This window comes from Falco peregrinus, chromosome 3 (genome assembly GCF_023634155.1).
Source record: "Falco peregrinus isolate bFalPer1 chromosome 3, bFalPer1.pri, whole genome shotgun sequence".
Taxonomy (NCBI): Eukaryota; Metazoa; Chordata; class Aves; order Falconiformes; family Falconidae; genus Falco; species Falco peregrinus.
The window spans coordinates 77,229,099-77,251,522 of record NC_073723.1 but is presented as its reverse complement, the minus strand read 5'-3'; the positions used below and the strand labels follow the sequence as shown (position 1 = coordinate 77,251,522).

Genomic DNA, 22,424 nt, shown 5'->3' with positions numbered 1-22,424 from the left:
TATGTAATCTTGCAATTTTATATATGTAATTTTAAAATCAAGTGGCAAACACTGTTTTAGGCAGTGCTTTGCCATCAGGCCACCCAGCAGGTGATGGTGAAGGTTGCTTGCTGCTCTCTTTCTCCCTGTTGTTTTCCTCCCTGACCTTTGCAGACCCTAAAATCTGGTGAGAAGGCACCTCACATACCATATGTGCTACTGGCAGCACATAAGACATAGCTGCAATGGTCAGGGCTGTCAAACGCCTGATGCTGTGGCTAAGCTGATCCCACGCTCTGTGTCACACAAAAAGGGCAAGTCCTCTCTCCTCATGGGACACCAGCAGCTGGGGATGCTCCCATGAACCTTTCCTGGGGAAGGGCAATGGCTGATCTTTTATTATCCTCATTCCCTGGTGTTTCCTCCAGCTGGTCTGGTGACAGCCAGCCCTGACACTGGGTTTGCTGTAGGGCTGCCCTTTAGGGCAAGTTGTACTTGGATGTGGGGATCCCAGTGCTGGCCAGCCCCAAAAGCTCCACTGTGCTTGGCGAAAGCATGGTTGTTGCCTTTTGCAAGGGTTGGGGCTGTTCCACCCATCTGCACCTACATCCATATGGGCGCCTTCCTGCCCCACTGTTGCAGCAGGATTTGTGCAACGCAGCCAGCTGGTAACTGTTGCCTCACCTTCCCCTCCTGCCCCGAGTTAATAGTGCCTGCAAGCAAAGTCTGTTTTCTGCTCTAGAAAGCATGTCCCCTGAGAAACAGAATTTATCTCAAGTACCTTGTGCCCAGTCCCATAGATCAGTCACCTGATAATAAATGAAAAAAATTGTTCAGATTTACGTCTTTGAAGTCCTCATGCTTCTCAGTTGCAACCAAGTTACATGGGAGTATTTGCTGACACTTTAGTGCACGGCTTCTCATTCCCCTGCACCCCAGAACACTATTTCTTTAGCAAAGACATGTATTAATGGGAATTAATTAACTAGGTTTGCTGGCTGGATAATCAGTTTTCTTGGTATAAATTGAGTACTGATGGAAGAACGCTGCTCTGCTGCTCCACTGCTTTCCCCGCATAGAGATTAAAAATAGAAGAACACCCAGCTGGAGAATTTGGGATGGGATCATATTCCTTCCAAATATAGAGTTTTGGCAGCCTCAGAAAATGGGGTGAACATTACTGGGATTACATTTCATCAGTGCACTAGGAAAGTTAATGTCAAAATGTCCTAATTTAGAGATCTTTGAACAAAAGAAAAAGGAAACATTTCATTCTGAAGCAACTTTTCATATAGACATTTAAAGAATGGCAAAATCAAGGCAAAAATCTGAGTGAAATGTTTTAGTTGTGTTAAAACAAATATTTACAATGAACAGGCCTTGTTTGTTGTGGGGGGCTTTTTTTGTTTGTTTGTTTTAATTTTCCTTCACCGAGCAGTTTCATAACTTGGGGTCTCTCGGCCCTGTGTGAAAAAGATTTATACCCACCCTTTCCACTTCAGTAATGCTTTTTGCTACCTTTTGCGTCCCATCTGAAAGACCAGCAACATACCATGTTTCATGGTTCTCTACTTTGATCCTGCCAGTGTTTTTCCAGCTCTGGTATTCAGCAAAGCATGCCCCAACTAATGACCCAACAGATGATTGGCATCCTACAACACTGGTCTGTAACTTTAAGTTACCCTCTGGGCTTTTTGAAGAAATTCTCGATTTTATCTTTAGGTTGTGTTTTTTTAGTGAAGGTGGATCTATTCTATTAGCAACCAAATGTTTCCTTTAGTTGACATACTGCCCCATGCCTCCTAAGTGACTGATTTGACTACAAATTGCTCAGACTCCATGATTTATTTTTCATCTCATTTATTGCAGGCATGAATACAGGAACAGGTAAACAGCTGAGCCGTAAAAGTTTCTCTCTAGGCATGTTTTCAACAAAATGCCATCATACATTGTTTGGTGATACACGCTGCTACTCAGATGAAACGAAATGGTGTGAGCAATCTTACTTTAAAGCTGCTACCCACCAGTCAAAGCTGCAGCTGCCGAAGAAGCCTTCTCCTCCACTTACTTTCTCCCTTCCCTCCTTCTCCATGTCATCCACAGGTTCTTTTACGGCACTTAACTTTACAAAACACAGTTGTGAGGCTGATCTTACATGCAATTACAGATCAGCTTCAGTATATTTATTGCAAACTCCTTGAACATCAGGACATTAAAAAAAAAGAAAAAAGAAAAAAGAAAGAAACAATATCCCATTGCATAATTACGAGTAGATTTTTGTAGCCAATGAACCAGAAATGTATTCAGGAAAAAAGAAAAAAAGAAAAAAAGAAAAAACAAGAATATTTGTAAACAGTTCAAACAAAACACGATGCTGCCTCCAATGAAACATTTCACTGCAGTGCCGGCTCTGTTTTAAATGGGCACGTAGGCATTCTGTTGCAAGAGAGTTGTGAAGCCACAAACTGAAACCTTGGAGTAGTTAATTTTCAAACATTGCACTTTCAGGGTCTAAGTATGTTCAAAATGTGAAAAATCTGCACACACTGTGGGATCTGATAGAGATGTGGGATCTCAAAAGACATTTCTAAAGAAAACCTGGTTATTCCTTTTAAAACAAGATAGTGAAAACTGCTGAACCACACAAAAACAAAGCACAATTGGTTGGCTTCCGTAAGAGACTGCAATATGAGAAAATATTTAACTCCTTGCATAGCTATTTAAATGGCCAATAAATTTTGCTGGAATCACCCAAACATGACAACATTGCATTCTGCCACTTAGAGACTTCATGCTGGAAAGCTAGGATCTGCTGACCGGGTCAGAGCATCACTCAGGGCACTGCTAAAAGCCAAGGCCACCCCTTTGCCAGCGTGGCTATAGCGGGAGGTTTCATCAACCAGCTACTCCTAGACTCAGTGCAACTATAATGAAGCCTCCGTGCTTATGCCACTGTGAGTTACTCCACGTCTCTGTTCTCCCCATAAGGGACAAAAGCTGTTCTGACAACAGGGTGTTTCTGGTAGTATATTTACACCTAATGTTCAAGGCTTTTTCTGGCAGAGCTACACTGATCACAAATCATACCTCAAAGCACTCTGGATGATGTAGCCACATTGGCCAGGGTTTGCAACGTAGACCTAACCAGAGGGACGGTGAGCAGGATTCATCTCACTGAAGTTTAAGCAATATAAAGGTAGACATTTAAGTCAGAGGCACCTCTGGAAGACAGTTCCTTTGATCTCTCGTCAGGTGAGAGTTGGGCATATTAACATCAGGTGACATGAACCCCTTTCCAGGAGGGCTGAAGAGATGAACTTTCAGCCACTCTTACCTGTCACCAGCTCTGCACACTATGCTTCAGAAGGCTGCTCTTCAAATGTGTTATCTTTACACGTGTCAATGTACATGATAATGATAGCCTGTGCTGGGCTTCATGCTGCCACAACTACGTATGCAAGCTCATTAAAGCTAGCTCAGATACTTCTGCACTATTACATAGACATACCCTCAGGCAGAGTATCCTTTAACACCTGTAAAGTTCAAGTCCAGGGGCAAATCTAGACTATCTGCCCCTCAGCATCTGTTCACGTTGACATTGTCTTGTTTACTGTAGTTTTGGGTAACAGGTGTCCTAACACTGTAATTCCCAACCAGAGGCGAGGCAGGAGTGTTTATTCAGAGGATTTGAAAACTGAGACACTGAAGAGTGGCTGAAGAAAGTACATAGTAAAGAAAGAACAAGGTGATGACATTCCACAGGTAAAAGCTTAGTTTGATACCAGTAAAACAGTTTTAATAAAGCTCCATTAGACTGCAGAATAGGAAATGATGGCAGCCAGTGGATAAGACACTAAAACAAGACAAGGCAACGTACCTGGGGTTGTTCTGTGGAAAACATTCCACAGGAACTAAGCGGCCACGTGAGCCTTTCCTTCCTGTCCTGGGGGGAAGCCAGGAGGGAGAAGTCTCTGCTCTTTCTCAGCTGTGCCAGAGCATGCCTCAGCTATAAAGACTTGGCCACTGTAAAGTAACCTTGGTTCATGTTTCTTGTTTTCCAGTTCTGTTTCAGCTGAAGAATTTTTACACAACGGGAGCGAATTGTTGCATTTACAAGAACAAACTAACAGCTTGTTTACAAGCCAGAACATCTGATGGGCTGGTCTGAGTCAGGCATTCAGTTTTGTTAAAGGCTTTTGCTTATGTGACCAAACCGCCCTAATGCAGGTAAACAGATCTGTTTGCCCCAAACCTGAAGGCATATTGCCAGGTTTTCAAAGTCCGCTCCATGGCAATCAGAACGACCGAAGTGTGTGTTCAGATCTGTTTTTTCTGGTTTTGCTTGACAATGACTTTGTGAAACTGCTGCCAGTTCACACACAAATGAGGGCTGCTTAAGAGCAGGCAGAAGATCAGATTCAGCAAGAATCAGTGCTGTGCCATTCTCAACCTTACTTTGCTTTCCTCTCCCGAAACAGCACCTGTAACTACAATTTTCTTCTATTTCTTCTTCACAACGCTCACTTTTACTTGGGAGCAGACAAAATGTGCTGCAGCTTCTCTCTCCCCCAGTACCTTCTGGGAAGTGGTGAGAAAAGAGTAACAGGACATGGAAGGTGCAGCCTTTTGTGTCTGTTGCATTTTCCCCACCTTTTTGATTTCTTCACAGAGATTTAATGTTCCTAATCCATTTTTAATAACCTTGGGTTGATGGAGCAGTACATTAAAACATTAGGACAGAAGTGTCCCGGCACCGTAACTAGAAGGTGGACAGCATACAAGTCGTATCTAATTATCCAGCAGAGTCACGTGAGCACTCCGAAATCTGCAGTCCAGGTCTATTCCTATGGCTTCTTGTGCCCATCACTCACGCAGAGCTACTCCATTACATTTACTGTGAGTTTCTACCTAACACTTGTGCTATTTATTTTGCCCTGTTTTACGGCAACCAGAAAGTTTTGGGTTTGTTAACTGGGGAGCCTAACACTAATTTCTTGTCCCAGGAAATATAAAATAGACAAGTCATTTTATACCTCCACACTGCAATCCACAGTCCTACAATGCTCATTTCATTTCATTTCATTTCATTTCATTTCATTTCATGCTTCGAACTCTCATTTCAGAAAAAAAGCACAAGCTATCTCTGAAGGAAACCCAGTCTCACAGCAGTCACTTCCCAGCCTTCACACAAACAAACTGCTTAAGCTAAATCCATCATAATCAGTGTCAAATTAAGGGCAATCTTTTATCTTAATACAAACAAGAGAACATAGTGTACAGAGTAACAGAAAAATATACATCTTCAGCCATACAAAACGCACAAAAGCTTTCCTGTTGGAAGAGTACCTTGCAGCTGACAGTTGTTAGTAGCTTTCTAGATGACCCTGCACTACTGAACAGGGGGAAATGGAGAATTTCTTTCTTCTTTTTGTTCCTAGGAAATAGTTGGTAGTGTTACCTGTACACCATAAACACCCTCCCTAGGGCTGCAGTTCTGCTAGTGCTGGACCACCCACCCCACCTGACGCCTGAGATAGCTCCACTGAACGCAGAGGCTGCTTGTGTGCTGGAGGTGAACGGGACGTACAACCAGGCGTACCCTCCACAGGTTTGCCAGTACACACGTGCTGATTAGTAAAGTGAAAAAATGGGTGTAGACACAGCCATGCCATAAACTATCATTGTTATTATCCTTTTGATCAATCAATTCATGTCAGACAGGAAGGTGGTTTATCTACCCAGGAAGGAAAAAATCCTCCCTGCGGGAGCTACGTCCACACTGCTGAGGCTCTGCAACCCTCAGCACGGGCACAGAAGCTCTCTGAGTGTGGGCGCACCCTAATGCCTAGGCAACCTGGAGAAGGTAAAACTTCTCAGTTAAAAAAAGTCAGTATCAAGCTAGAAAGTCAGTAGCAAATTACTTTAAACAACTGATTTTTTTTTTTTTTTTTATTAATGGAAATACGGTAAGATTTAGTCAAAGGTTTATGTCAAGATGACAAACTATAGGGAGTGTTGTGTGTGTATACCTGTATGGTGGGGTGTCTCTCCCCCTTGCAGCTATTTATATCTCTGAGTGAAGGTTAAGGTTAGGAATTTAATAAGACAGCCATTTACTCTTCTGTGGAGACTAACAGTCCTGGGGTTAGGATGTAATAATCATTCTTCTGCTTTAAAAATGGTTCTTTAACAAATAGCAGTAGCTCATTGCAATTTTCAGTTGTACAAAATGACGTATTTTCTATGTTACTATCAAAATATTCTGCATAACATTAATTTCTGTGCACTTATTAACATATGTACAGAACAGTGTTTCCCAATAGAAATCAGTATGCTCCTTGCTGATCCTTTTTGCCCTAGATTTACCAAAACCAAACCAGAAATTAATTGTGTTAATAGTATAAAATCTCAGGAGAGATAAAGGATTGAAGGTTTATTTCCCAGCAGCAAATGAATGAGGGAACTCCTTCAAGTTAAAGTCTAGCCGAGACTCAATTTTAACCAACCACGGTGAATCCAGGCGAGCCAGGAATATCACACATTTTCCCGATGCATTATGTTGAGTACACAGAAGCAGAGGAATGTAAACAGACAGAAGGCACATGAAAGGCCCCAATCCATTTTCCATCTGACGGAAGTGTGAATTTCATAATTCTGTCATCAAGAGTCTTTTCATCATTTTCTCTCTCTCAAGTTCACGCCTCAGAGTCTCAGCACTGTGTAATTAATGCACAAACAGCCAATTATGGGAACAACAATAAGTCTCAGATTTCAATTTAAAATAATTAACATTTTCAAAATACCAAAGGAGGGGGAAAAAGGTCAGACTCAATTCAGTGAAAAGGCTGATAACTGATGGCTGATTGAAAAACAAGTACCGCTTGATATTTCTGAAGAGCAAACAGAGGCAAGAAAAAGGACATAAAAAGAGGCACATGGATAAAACAGTTCGGGGTTTAATCTCACCCCCATTAAAGGCAACTGATTTCAAAGGAAGCTGGATTAGGTCTATAAAAATGAAACAGCTACAGTAAATGCCATCCCAAAAGACTGGTGTTACAGCCTTCTGTTCCTCAGCACGGTTGGATACTGGGGGACGTCTGTATACGCTGAATTTACTACAGTCCCGCACACATCGAGGTGTGGGAAGCAGAGCCGAAGTCCTTGCTCTCACACACTGACACACTCTGTAGAGTCCCCAGGCTCTGCAACACTGGGAATACCCTGGGTTAGTGATCCCATTTCTTAGTAAATAGTGTGGGGGAAAAAATCCTGTTTGCTCTGTTGTTACAAGAGTTAGGTATCTAATGCTTGTAAAAGAGATTGGAGATTTGAACTGCACTGCAGAAACCTTGCAGCCCATTCATGGACAATCAAGGGTGGAATCACCCATTTGTGCTCACGACAACCTGCAGAAGCTGAGTTCAGCACTACAGCTTCAGAAGTACACTTCCACTGGAATGATAAATTTTAAGATGAGTTAGCAACGTTGAACAAGTGTGCAGGTGCAATTAAACCAACATCTGCAAAAAATAATTAACAAATGAAAATGGGAATTGTCTGTGAATCCAAAAGCAAAAAAGGCTCATTTATTATGATGCCAAAAAAATCTTTTCTCTTCAGCACAAGGCTGGGATTCTTTGTGCTCCAGAAGTATTGAGTATATCCACTCCTACATTTGTATTCAGTAAATGATCACCTTGGGAAATTCAGCTTTGATTAAAGTCTAGAATAAGAAGCCAGCATGCAAAAATGGTAGGATGGAAGAACAGAAAACTGAAAGCAGGCTGCCTGTGGAAAGATGAGGTGGCTTGTTTGTCTGAGAAACTACAAAAAAGACCACAGTACCTTGACATTACTAAAAAAAAAAAAAAAATGATGAGGAAAAAGAAAGAAATCCAGTGACTGTTTTTAATTTAGAAAAGCAGGCATTTCTCCACCTCAGCTTTCCCCTACAGACATTTAATTTCAAAAAAACAAATTGCAACAGCAATTATTAAAAGAAAACCTTTGTGGTTCAGACAAAATAACTTGCCTGAGGAAAATCTGCACAGCCCTCTCTCTCCAGGCCACTGGCCACAGAAGTGGTATGCTGCTGGCTGCAGCAGTTAATTAAGGTAGGGTTTTTTTCTTGGAGCAGATATGACTTCCAGATCTCTTTATATAACCCACGTATTCTGAAGTAGGTGTCAAACAGCAACTGGAAATCTTTTGGTATGAGGGAAAATGGCATTTTATGGTAATTATAACAGAAAAAGAGAAATCAAGCTGATACCTTTAATGCAGAAAGCATAGTATTTCTGTGAAAGAACTGCACAATACCTGTCTGCCAGTGAAATCGGTTTATGCGACGTATATATTGTCTGGACCGTTGGAGTTGGTATAGTCTCTGCCAAAGATCTCAGTACAGGTGACGGGGTTACCAGTGTTATCTTAGGAGATGACGGCACCGCACAGCATTGTACTTTGCTGTCTGCAAATTCTGCCTACAAAAAAATGTATAGACACAGAAAGAAAAAAAGCATAGATAAATGTCTGCTGCTCTTGCTACCTTTCAGCATCCAATTTATTGCCAAACACTCAGTAACAACAACGAATAAGGAGAACAAACAGGTGGCTGTAGCTATAGCTGCTCAGTGCAACCCCTGTAGACGCTGAACAGCCATCTCTTTTGATGGCTTTTTCAGAGCTATGCCTGAGGGACGACCCTGATGGCAACATGCACTATATGAGATGAAACTCCACGTACGGGGCTGGCAGCATTCAGATAAAAGACATAATCTGTTTGGAGAAGGCTGCTTATCTTCACTGCATTTTCCCTAAAAATAATGCAGGATGATGACCATATGAGATTTCTGGACTGTTTTTCAGAAATCCTATACAGTTCCCTGGTGGGTCCTCTCACTACTGTATGTTTTTTAACAGCCAGGAGTCTGGGCTTGTAGGAGTCTGGGTTTCAAAGTGCCCACCTCTTTCCCACATCTGCTAACTGGAGCATGCCTCAGGAGGAGTATTATTGCAGCATCTAGTGACAGGCAACTTTAAAGCAATAGTGGAAGTGCTGGTTTAAGACAAACAGCAAGCAACCATCTCCTGTCTTTCAGGTGAGGCATATCAGCGCTGCAGTATTACAGCAAAGGCTGGGCCAGCCTATGCAACTGAAGGGGAGGATCCCTAAAAATAAAACAGCCCTGCCTTGCATTTTGGCATGGACTATTTCTCATGCCAAATCACAATGGCTAGTGGCTGTGGTGCATGTATGACTGTGACCCGGAAAGAACAGAGCAGCTGCAGTTTGTCAGTGCATCAGCACAATTAGGACATGCTCCTACTGATATCAGCTGCATTCCTTTCTTGACGACTTTTTCTTTTGAACTTGATTCAGACTTGAAGGCAGGGAGGAAAAAAAGTCACCACCATAAGGGAGCAGTTATTCGAATAACAACTTTTTGGTTTTCTTTGTCTTAATTATTTCTCAAATTCTGCAAGCCACACAGGATCAATGCTAAACACAAACAAATCAGTTTGATCAATGGGACAATTATTTGAGCTCAGGGAAATATGCTGTGTTAGGTTTGCTTGCTTATTGTCATTTTTTAATATGTCTCTGCTTGTATTTCAGCTAAACACATCTGATATGCTCCAAAACAACCTCTGAAGCAAAAGGAATTCCATTAATTCCACAAAAACAGTAAAATGGAGAATGTAAAACCAGCTAAAGAAACTCTCGCTCCAACCCTGGCCAGTTACGTGCGTTAATACTGGCCAATAGAACCTGTTCAAACTTTTCTGTCATTTAACTTTTAAAATTCAACCATATAAGCTGCAGGGGTATCAGATTTGGTGTTCCTGTGCTCTGAGGACTGCCAGATCTTGCTTTATGGCATGAGAAGGAGGCATCACTCTGTGAAGCTGATGTAAATTCTCCCAGCCTGAAATTAGCAGAGCAATGACAAATTATATTTCCTGAAGATTTGCCCTGAGTCCTAAAGTGTATTTACTCTAGATAACGTTTTTATGGTATATATCCAAAATATCTTTTAAAATATATCTGCTTGCATAATATATCTGAGCCAAATATTTAACTGGTATAATTAGATGGCTCATACCAGCCTGTGAATATGGTCATCAAGCCTGCCATCTCTCTACAGAAATCTCTGAAATTCAGAGGGGTTCCTGGCATGAAGGCTTATTTTTAAACTTTCCAGGCAACCAAGCTGTCTAATTTTTCCTCCAATAAAATCAACACAACTGCATATAAACCACCACATTAAAAGCTTTACACAAAAGTTAAAGTATTCCAAATGTCACCGTTCATAAACTTTTTTCCCTCAGTAACATTTCAATATTCTGTTCCAAGCAAAAAAACCAACCAAACAAACAAAAAAGTAAAGGAGAAGCAAAGAAAAGAGAAAAAAAAGAACAAAACAGAACAAGGGAACAGATTAATAAAAGTTTCCATTTGGGACTGTGTGTGACTGGAGAACATTCAAAGTTAGATCTGCCTGCAAGTTCTAACACTGATCTAGATCTTTCCGGCCTGTGGTGTAGCAATCTTCAAGCCCTTGGCAAAGCCCATGCATCAAAATAAACCGAAACGCTACTGGGGAGCAGCACATCTCTTTGGGCTGGGGCAGAGGACCATGAAACACAGGACTGAAGTCAAATTAACCTTCCTCATTGTTTTCCCATCTTTATGCAGTCCTCTAGGTAGCTGCTCGTTTACCACAGATATTCGTGCATAACTCATTAGCAGGAATGTATGGAATCATATGATGGATCACACACTGTTAGATTTTTATTATAATGGTGGTTTAAATATTTGTGATCTGGATTTTCTGCCCTCCACCCTGCCCAGGGAAATAGGACTGTATGGGGAAAAGAGGGAATTTCAGAAAGATTAGTTTGAATTTCACTTTTCTGCTTCTTTCCTGACAGAGCATAACAAAATCTCAACATTTGAATTTGCTATGAAACAGCCATTTTCTACAAGATGGAAATTTCTGTGGATGAGTGTATCAGGATACCTTCTGTTTATATTTTAAAGTTCTACACACACAGACACCCCCAACGATAAAAATATATTTTATATAGCCCTCCTAAATTTTGCTTTCATCATAACTGTCATAGGCAGGAAAATATTTTCCTGACAATCATTATTAATTAGTGGGAAAGCGATTCTGGGCATATCTTTCTGCTTATATAAGCATGAAAGACACAAACACTGTAACTCTGGTTTAGCTTTTACCACAATTGTACTATCCGGACTTGGCTGACCTAGTGAAAAGCTGCTGTGGCATAGTCCTGTGTATTTTCAGATACCTTTAATTAGAGCTCGACAGTGGCACTGACACAGCTTGGGGAGCCTAACTATGCCTTTAAAATACCTATTTGGAGAAAAACAACATTTAGATCAAATCCAATGATCAAGTTTATTGTGAAAGAAAAGCTTTTTTTTAAATCATCAAATGCAGTTACTGCACATGGGCCAACAATGATTGAAGTTTACTGTTCTCTGATTATATGTCAGATATAGATTGCTGCTACTGGTAGAAGTTAAGGTTAAAGTCTGTAATGCTTCATTTTGTGAATATAATTTAAAAACTGGAAGTCAGTTACCGTGGTTTATAATTATAATCAGGGAGTGTTTCTTATACAGTAGATAATTTTGTCATACTTATTAGATAATGCCTCTACCCTTAAAGTAGGACTTAGATCGCACTTATTTTTTAAATTGGCAAATAATTGTTTCCTGTATGCAGTTTACCAACCCTACTTGATTCAAGTTATTAGGTAAACATGGAAGTTTGTACAAAGATACCATTGTAGTCATCAATACACTAACTATAATTCCTTAAAATTCAGATGTAAATGCAATGAAAATCAAGCCCCCCTTTTTGCGATGATGGCACAGCAAGCAGTTTCAGGCAGAAGGCCATGCAATTGCTAGACAGAGGACTAAGTCTTCCCATTCCCTTATTGCTCTTTGGAAAGATTCTGTGGAGCTTCACAGGTGTCCTCTACAGTCTCACATTAGTAGTGAGACTTGACCTTTAACTCTTAATCCTCTGTCTAGTAAGCAGCAATGTCTGAATGCAGACAAGTTGATTATTTGTATAATGGGAATATTTAACTGATTTACACTCTAATTTCTACCTGGAATCTATTTTTTTTTTTTTTGAGGACTGCTTAGCACATAAATTTCTGACACTTAAAAAATCAGTTGGAATTGTGTTAAATACACAGTTTTTAGTTGCACGTTCTACTTACAGAAAACTGTGGTACTGTTGTAAAAGGATCGAAAAAAGGATTAGATGTATCAGCAGGGAATGTCTTTATCTTTAAAAAAGATAAAGAAAAAGATGTTATTTTCAGAGCATAAAAATGCAAAAGAAAAAAAAAAGTAGCAAAGCATTGCAACTACAGTGACATATCCAACAAATTAGAGCAGTTCAGCAGTGCTTGGACCAGACCAAAAAAGACCCCTTCAAAAATGCATACAGAAAGCTGATGGTGAATAGTCAAACCGTAAATATGAAAACTTGATAAATTGATTTTACCATGTAATTAAATCTATTGTGCAAATACAGAACTGACTTCATACAATGTATCTTCCAATTCTGTCAACAGCCATTGGATCATTATCTGCTTCCTTCAGCCAGCACTACCTTTTGAAATATGTAATATGAAGTGCAGGAACAAATTCTGGAGTGAGGAACTCTGGCTAAAGAACCTTGTGCTTCACATATTTCAGACTTCTAAATTTTCAGTTACACAGTTGCTGCCAAAGGCAATCAATCACGTAAGGTGTAATCAAAAGAAAACCACATACAAAAAAAGTATTGGGGACAACTGTTTGCTTTGGGCAGCTATGAGGCCCTGTGTTGAGAGAAGGGTTGTGGATAATGGATGACTTTTGGAATTTTTTTTCAAAATGTGCCTGGAGACAGGGAGGTGAGAGACCAACACATTCATGTGCCAAGAAGCTCGAGAACTCTCAGGGCTTGGTTCATGAGCATATGGCCACCGGTGTGACCAGGCCCTGCTGGAAGTCACTTCTGCCCTTAAAATAATTTCAACATTTACTGAAGTTAAAGAAATATTAAAAGCAGCAACAATCTCTGTCCCACTTAATTGTAAATGCTGTTTCTCATGTTTTTCCTCTTTAGAATGTAGATATTATTAATTAATTCAAAGAGAGGACAAAATAGCAAATATAGGTGTCAGTTTTGAAGTGCCCTTAATACTTTCCGTTTGGAAAACCACATTTTTCACTGTAAAGGTGTGTTTTTTACTTTATTATAGAAACTGCTGTACATTTGTTTATTATGCATGTCTTCAGGCATAATTCACTAACTACAGCTATATATCTGTTGTTTAATAATGACGAAAGCTACCTCGAGGGCCCTGAGCCCTTGTAGGCCAAAGCAAAACCTGAAATTATGACGTCAAATATAATTAAGTAAATGTATAGTGTTTATTTGGTAAATAAAATAACAGAAACATATTGGCTTATAAGGATGCCAAGGGAAATTAACAGCCATCTGTGGGCCCACTTCTGCAAACGTGGAATTAATCTTGGCATTAATTGTCAGGCTTCTTACACACAAGAAGTATGGATAGCAAAGATACAGTCAAGCATGTAAATAACTTTTTAGCAGAATAAAGGTGTTTTTAAGTCAATTACACAGGTGCAAATGAACAAAAACTGTGCAAGAGAGTAATTCTTTTAAATCACAATTTTCTATGCAAACATATTAAAGAAAATTTCACACTCCTGTTGTAGTCCTGTGTTCATGTCTGTTCACAAAGTGTAGGCATACTACATTGCTGATTGAACCTACTCATTGGATTGAAGCAATAGTTCCTTGCAAGTTTGTTATTACTCCACACCCAGAGCCAAGTCTGTCACTGCAAAACACGGAGAGCTCTAGCATGTCTCACTCTTTTGAGAGACAGCAAATACCCACGAGCCCAGGCTGTCATTCTCAGGTTGTAAAAGGTTTACAATATGATGTTACAGTACAAAATACAAGTGCACTCCATTACAAACACAGTCTCTGAGCCAAAGGCAAACAGGGATGGGAAGTTGGTTGCTCATATGCAGTATGAGTTTGATATTCTACAGCCAATACCTCTCTAATTTTGCATGTTTGTCTCGTTAAGGAAATGAAGCACAGTTATTGAATACTGAAAAGAAAGATGACACAACAATATTCAAGAGCCTGCTGGGATTTGGGACCAGAGGCACATAAAAGGAGTCAGCCCTGATGACATGCTGCAGCAGACAGCCATGCAGGATACTCTCTTGCAAAATCAGTACTTCAATCTGTGGATGTGCCTGGCGCCAGCCTATGTATCAAAACATGGCAAAACATGGTTCATTTGGCTTAGTTATTAGTGTGAGCTCCTCTCGCAGGGATCTGTGCTTATTTAATCTCAGGAATAAGACAGTCTCGACAAATGAAAGGTTCTCTAGGTTCTAAACTCACCGATTACCAGCATTTTAAAGAAACTGAAAACAGAAATTAAGGAACACAGAGAAAAAACCCCATACTTGTGTTCAATTTAAGAGTGATAAACAGAAACCATCTGCCTCATGATTTACTTTATGATTTACTCTTTCTTCCTCTCATCTTTTTCCCTCTGAGAAGAGACCACTGTTACTCAAACGGCACAACGGAATTTACTGGTTTGGTCCAGGTCTTGATAGGAGCGCTGCTGCCAGCTCCCACAGGCAAAGGGGAGAGACAACACTTGTTTTCTGCTGAGCACTGGTGAGAGGTTCTTATCTATTGATGGCTTGGCTCTTTTGAGTAGGAAGTAGGTACAACATCCTCATGCATACAACAGCAGAAAAATTCTGTATATTTGAGAATACTTTTCAGTCTAAGAATATGCAGGATGTGGAGGCAGTATCATGGAAAACATTAGTTAAGCAACTGATTTATGTGAAACTGCGTTTGGAAATTTGAAAGGTCTTTTCACCCAGAACAGTACTTTGGCCTGACTGTCCTGCATGCCCACCATGGCCAGCAGTGTGCTGATGGCAGCAGCAGTTGCCAGCACCTGGGAGGAGGAAGAAAACCCTGTGATTCCCAACCCACCACACAAGGAAAGCAGCACCATGTGTGAGTCTCTTCCTGACCCTTGTCTTGGGGCTGAGTTTCTTGTATGGAGTCAAAACTCTCAGAGTAGCTCAGAAAGCAAAACAACTCCCTGATCAGAACAGGAGGTGAAGACCTAAATGTTATGCATTCCCCACACAGTACATAGACCCTCTCCTTGCACTAGCAGGAAGACGCACCATACCTTTAAACATCTCTTGACTCACAGGGCAGAAGCAGACCCTAAACTTCTGGGTGTTTTCTTCTCCCTGCTGCAGCAGCATCTGTTGAAAGATGCCACCTGGGGACTGAAAAAGGAAGAAGAGCAGAGCCATCTCCACCACCTACCACAAACCTACAGTTCCTCCAGCCTCTGAAGACCTTTAGCAGCTTCCAGGCTTTACCTGGGATTGCAAACACAAGGGAAAAAGAAAGAGGAAAGAGGAGGTGGGCAGCTGCTCAATTCAGCTGCTCAGACTAGCAAAACACAGTAGCTGTTAGTGCGTGGATTGCCCATAGATAAGCTGCTGAGGTATTCTGTCTACGTTGGTATAAGATAAAACAAGTCAAATAACAGCTTTGAAGTTTACAGCTGAGCAGAGAAATTCCTGTGGTGGCAGGTGGAGCAGCAATCGTGTCCACATTGCAGAGCTGCTCAGATGAGCCTGTTCTGGCACAGTCAGGCTCTTCCACAGGAGCAAAAGGGACTAACTGGTGTCACAGGGGCTACAGAAATATCATGAGCAACAAGAGGTCAGAGCTGTGCTCTTGGTAACAGCATAGACAGGCTTTTAAGTATAAAACTTGATTTCAAGCACATCTGCTCTCTCTGCAGGAATGATAACAGTCTTGCAGCTGAAGTCACAACCATAAAACCTTTAAGGCAGGTCCCATAAGTAACTGTCACATCACAGGGACACAGTTGGGAGTAAAGCTGAAATGGGAGTAAAGGAATTTGGCGTTCCAGCAGCATCTCACATCCTAAGGGCTTGTTTCACAACCTCAAATGCACCTTACCTGAAAGGTCAGGGTGCATTACCACAGCAGAACTGCTTTGGACAAGCATCTCCTTGTCTGGAATATTTAGCTTGGCAAGTTGAGAATTTGCTAAGCTTAAAAGAACAGTTGACTCTTGGCAAAAAGAAAGGAAAAAAGAAAAGAATAGTACAAAAAGGATCAGCACAGTCTCAGGAAAACTCCAATGGTTGAGTAATCTTTAAGGAGAAAAATCTGAAAACCAGTCAATGTAACAGTCACATTGATTTTGTGGGAAAATGAGTCAAATCTTATTCCTCTGTGGATAATTTTCTGCTAGTACTCAAAGATTCTTGTTGCATTATTAAATGACTATTGGGGTGACATATTTTGGAGGCAACTTTGCCACAACCAGAAAGAATTAACAGCACTAATTTTCTTTGTATTTATACCATGAGGAAGAACAAAGGAAGGTAAGAAAGAAAAGGGGCAACGGAACAAGAACCTTCCCGTTTTCTTTGCATTTGTGCAAAGAGTTCTTCTGGACAGAATTTACAATGGTACTTTCCTGAAACATCTTGTAGAAGGGCTAGGAGAAAAAACTAACTTTCTCATAAAAGCAAATGGAAGTGGAGGGAGACAAAGAAAGAGTACTTTAATCAAGTTAATTGATATAAAATTAGCTAATTTTGGTATTTCTATCAAAAGATAATATTACAAATGTCCTTGCTGTGACAAAAAAAATACCACTTTTAGGAGAAGTGGGCTTAATTTGGATATGTCCTTTTACATTTGGGGTAGTCAGTATATTCACTGCCCTGCCACAACTTACTTCCTTTCTATAAAGGTCCAGTAACATTTTCTGCCGATGTCACTCCCATTCCCTGCACCTTGACTGGAGGTTGTTATAACACGATGGATAAAATGTGTGATCTCAGTGGGTTTGCACTGTCACTTTGTATACCAGCCAGACGGAAGTCAAACTTTACGCCAAACACTTCACTAAATTCCTGAGCATCACAGCAGAAGCAGAGATGCTAACACCTGAAGTGGTGTCAAAAACACAGCCCTCAGTACACACATATAGCCAGAAGAATATTCCATGGTGCTTTATTTCAAAATACTTGTTATAAGTTTAATACCATCACATCCATACAGCACAGAAACTTGTTTGTACTCATCAAATTGGAAAAGATCAGCAGCCAAAACTTCTGGAGTATGTTGCATTAGCATTTCCCAGTCCTGACATGTGATGTGACTAAAACCATCAGTTAACTATTAGTCCTGGTTTCCAAAACCAGTGATATGATTCTGGACTCTGCAATTGTTCAGTAAAGCTCCTTGTCTGCTGTCATACCATTTCAGTGGCTGAAATGAAAAATGAGGTGGAAATGTAAAATGAGAGTTTCTGGTATTTTTCACTATGCAATACCCTCATAGCCAAAAAAATTCTTTTGAGTGGGAGTAGTTCCTGGCTCCAGTGATCGATCACTCAGGTAATATCAACCCCAGTTCACTCCCTTTGCAACAAAGTGGCAACAAAACCAGTGTGATAGTAGGCAGGTGTAATCACTGCCTGGATGCACAGGGCAAACATCAGACCAAACCAGTGCAGTTCAATAAACTTTTACCAGTATGGAGATGTAAATCAGTAATACCATCAGCTAATCAGTCTTGGAAAAGGCTATGCAAACTGAATGCCTTAATGAACCATACTTGGTGTGAATCCCATATACATTGCATCACAGGCCAGCTTCTTTTCACGGGATTCAGGGTTTCTTCCATTTGTTGAAACAATATCCAGGTGTTAGTATCAGCAGACAGATTTCATTCACACACATTAAAGATGGGCAGTTGTACAGAAATGTACTGTTGAAAACACCCTAAGGCACCAAATGTGAAGTTTCTGAAGAGGACAGGTTTCTGTGCAAGCCACTAAGCCAGGGAGACACTACGCGTTCAGAACCTCCCTGCCTACTGTCACTCCCTCTGGGGATATAACACTAAGAAATCTCTCTTCTAGCTCTATCTGGTTTTTGGGCCTCCCTTGCTCATCTTGCAAATAACTGGTGGAGACTGGAGTTCAAGGAACTGCTTCGAACAACATTCATCGACACCGAAGAACCAGTGTAAGTGAATCCTACAGTTTGACTCATTTGACTTATCTGCTTTGCCTGAGTTCCCACAAGACTGCAGGACTGCAGTACAGAGTCCCCTCCCCACAGGTACCACTTAATTCTTTGTGGTAAACTGAGAAAGCTCCACCTTGAAATTCACGTCCATTCCGTGGTATCCTTGCTGAGCCAAGTTCTCCTGGGGTCCCCTCAAATGGTGAGCTTGCCGTTCTTCTGCTCACTGACGTACACCAGCCCTTCTCTGGACCTTGCCGCAGGCTGAGTCCACCTGTTCTGCAATGTGCCCTGGCAGCATACACCACGTTCTTGGTGTCTCACTGGGTGCTTGTACAACAGAGTTAATACCTTCCATCACATATTTTCCTCCCTCTTGAGCGTCTTTGCGCAACACTTCCTAACACCGAGGCATTGTCAGGAGGTGGCCGTGTGGCTCCTTGGCTGTGCCCCAGTGACTTCTGGCTCCCAAACAGATGTTTAAGGGAGTTCACAGGAGTGATGTACAAGGTTCAGCCTCTGCTGAAGCTTGGCTTTGCTGCAGTTATAGCATTTTGCAGATACTTAATGCATAGTAGTTTGTGCCTACAGTATAAGCTACTATTTACAAGCAGGTCCAACTAAAATACAGAAGTTAAGATGTCCCGGATAAAATCCTGAATCTTCATGCCAACTTTTGTACTAATTTGCAAAGGCAGCCTTGCAAATTGTGTTGGTGCTAGTATCCCTCTTATGCTGCTTTTAAAGATGGAGTACTCTGTTGATCTGCACTCTAAGGATTGCAATTATGGGTTGCTAGCAAAGCGATTTCAAAGGTATTGGGAGGGGACAGGGGATGATGCTAGCAGCATTATTAAGCCAGGCCAGCATCTCTACAGCACATTGGAAAGGAATGCATGTCCTGGGTCATTTTTACAATGTAGCTTTGTCTTGAGACTATTTTTGAGAAGGCATTCTTCAAAAGAATACAGAATAAGAACAATTATATTGTGACAAAAGCCAGACAGCATCCATGCTTTCACAGTCTTCAGGATTTTCAGTACTCTCTTGCTGATGCTGTGAATGCAAGCAAGCTTAAACAGAACATAACTTCAGCATGGGCTGCCAGCCCAGTCACCATCCCCTGAGGAAAACATGGCAAGGCAAACTGACGTCACAGTCTTGATGTGTCGGCTAAAACGTAGAATACAGATTGCAGCATTTGCTTGGTCTTTGTTTAAAACACAGAAATGAAGCAAACAAAAAGTAGTAGGTATAATTGCTGGATACGGTTGCTCTCAAACAGTGCTGAAGAGTAAGTTAGTTGCATTTCCAGGACAGCTAATGCACAGTTACCTTTTTGCCCCTTGGTCTTTACCAATGAAATCAATGACGATCCAGTGCCAGGTGTCTAGATCATGTGCACAGCCAACAAAATCAAATGGCATCTTCTGCAGATGGAGGCTGTTGTCATAGAAGAAAGTCACTAAAGATGGATAACATGAAGAGGAGGAAATGAATACTGTGATTCCTGCCAGCTGAGAGTGCCCCCAGGTAAGCCATATATTTCCCAATTTCACTGCCAGCAAGCAGACTGTACATGCACTTTGCACCAGATGGAAACTCTCCACTAGCCATACCTGATTATTTCTAAGCATAGACACTGAAAGCTCATTATCCAATAACTGTTGGTTCACCGTGCCTTATTAACACAGAGACTTCAAGCCCTGGGACATTTCAACAAAGGCTAATAACCACATGACATTGCTGCACTTTTTCAAAAAGCATCAGGATCACATTCCTCTGTTGAAAAGTTACGAGAGATTGACGCAAACAGTGCACTGCTTGACCCTGCCCAACACAAACAAATAGTTTGGCTTTCTACTGTAATCAATCTCTACTTGTGTAACAGTAAAAGCTGGCTGAAAGTCCTTAAGTGTCCAGGAGCTCAACCAGTCACAGTCTCCTTGAATGTCAGGATAGCAAGAAATACTTTGCATTAATTTTCCGTCCTATTTTTCTGGGCTATTGAGCTCTGCCAAAATCCCCAGGAGTTTATACAGCTCATTATTCTAAAGGAAAAGAATAGCACAGGTAGATTATAGTCAGTGGAGCTGCAGAAAAAGTGTTTAAAATTACAGACGGGTGCACTACTTATATATCTATTCAGAAGGACACTTGAGCATATTTTCAACTTCAGCATGTGACTAGTCCAAGTGACTACTGCAGCCTTAATCTATGTATGTGCCCACAAATTTTTGTGACCTCTCATGGATTAGGGTCTCCTAAATGCACATATGAGTGCAGACTGCTGCGCTGTGCTGCAGTTTGCCAGTCTCACTATGCTAAAATTCTGCTCTGAATTAAGCTTCTATATGACAATAATCCTTTCCCATGACAATATGCCACCCTTTCCAACACGCATCATGGAAACAGAACACTGCTTCTTTAAATGTAGTAAATACAAAACTATTTGATCTTATCAGTAAGACCAACTCCAGTAGAAGCTGGAAGTCTAGAAGGATCAATGTTTTGCTTGATTTAAGAGTCATGCATGAACAAATCCAATCCCATATGTGGTAAATCTTTTGTGATAAATGTTATGTATAGAAATCTATTTATTCATAACCTCACACCCTTGGCTATGGCATCATTCATATTGCCAGCCACCAAGCACTGAAAAAACACAAAGATTCTGTATTAACTGCAAGTAAAATCTTGTTGTGTTCCAACACAAGAGCTCATTAGGCACATACATTTACAGATTCAAACACCTGCATTGTAATATTTTGCCAGTTTGGTGCCATGAAACTCATTAAATGGTTCTGTGTCTGTCAAGTCCCTCATTAAAGCAATCCAATATCAAAGTAAATGTATTGTTACTTTTCCCAGCTTATTTCCATCTTTTCAAGAACAAATAGGGATGCTACCTTAAGAGCCAGTCTCCTAATCTGGATACTGTACTCAGAGATACTGTACTCAGAGATTAGTCCCAACCAAGGGATAATCCCAAGTGATAATCCCAATTGATTAGGGCTATTAGCACATAGCTCACTCTCACCCATCCTTAGTTACAGCAGAAATTTCTCTCTTGGACTGACAGGAAACGTACAGAACTCTTCTGCTTGGTCCAGGAACAACAGCGGTTTCGATGCCAGAAGGCTGCTCCATCATTTGAGCAGAGCTCTGCTTCCCCATAATTTGTTTATTGGGAAAAGGATCCAGGGGATCCATTATTAAAGACATCTCTATGAAAGTGACTGAAGACTATAATACCGCAGTGAAGGGGAGAAGAAAAGGGAAATGGGAGAGAGGCCAAACAATGACAGTCCTCTCCCTGGAGGCCTGCTTGTGGCACTTCTTCAGGGGAAGAAATACACTGTGAATAAAATGTCACAGGCAGATCCTGGTCCCCAGTCAGTGACTTCCTGCCCATCCCAGCAGGAGCTCACAGGGAAGCCAACCTGGGAGCTGGGGATTTCCTGCAAGGCACGTTTCCAGCACTGCTGCCTCCAAGGCCCCTTCCCAGCACCATGTGGTGATGGAGGAGGCCAAAACACACTGTTGTCTGGCAACCTCTGGGAAGATTATAGTTAACTCATTTGATTCAGAAAATCCTTTTAACACTTTCTAAAATGTAACAGGAGCAGAAACTTGTCCTGTCAACTTCATAACAGGGGAACAATGAGGGGGCTTGCAGCAATTACTTTTAACTTTCTCCTCAAGAGCCCTGGAATAGATGAAAGCTATGACCTGGGATACCTGGTTTTCTTGTTGGAGGGTCATTCTAATTTGTTGTTGGGTTTTGGTTGTGGGTTTTTTTGTTGTTGTCGGTGGTGGGTTTTTTTGTTTTATTTTGTTGTTTTGTAATCCTGTGCCTGCTGCTTTCTCAGTGCGCTCTCCAAGATCTTGGGAACTAACTGTTCTTCGTGCAGGAGTATGCCCACTTCAACCACACTGTAGATGTGAAGAAAAGCCTTTAACCACACTGCCTCAGTGTCCCTGTTCTTGGTGAGGGAGGAAGGAGAAAGCACAGTTTCTGCAACCCTTTTCCAAACCAGTAGCAGCAAGACAGGAGAGATCTGAAGGACAAAATGACTTTAGAAGCACACACAAACATGGGCTCTGCTGGTCACAGCCATTTTGAAGAGAACAAGCTTTGACTGAGGTCTGGGCAGCTCAGCCACTGACACAAATACATGGACTCTATGTGGATGTGAGCACTTGAGCTTCATAGTTATTGATTTTGACAGTT

At 41.2% G+C, this 22,424-nt stretch overlaps 1 protein-coding gene across 2 annotated transcripts in view; it reads right to left on the bottom strand.

Annotated features, from left to right (window-relative positions):
- Nucleotides 1–1,826: 1,826 nt before the first annotated feature.
- EPB41L4B (erythrocyte membrane protein band 4.1 like 4B) overlaps nucleotides 1,827–22,424 on the bottom strand; it is a 172,612-nt gene continuing 152,014 nt past the window's right edge. For both annotated transcript variants that reach the window (XM_055800199.1, XM_055800200.1), the window contains 3 exons: nucleotides 12,250–12,318; nucleotides 8,302–8,465; nucleotides 1,827–6,695 (listed from right to left, as the gene is read on the bottom strand). In XM_055800199.1, coding sequence (XP_055656174.1) covers nucleotides 6,626–6,695; nucleotides 8,302–8,465; nucleotides 12,250–12,318 — 303 coding nt within the window. In that variant the 3' untranslated portion in view covers nucleotides 1,827–6,625. The remainder of the gene's footprint in view (nucleotides 6,696–8,301; nucleotides 8,466–12,249; nucleotides 12,319–22,424) is intronic.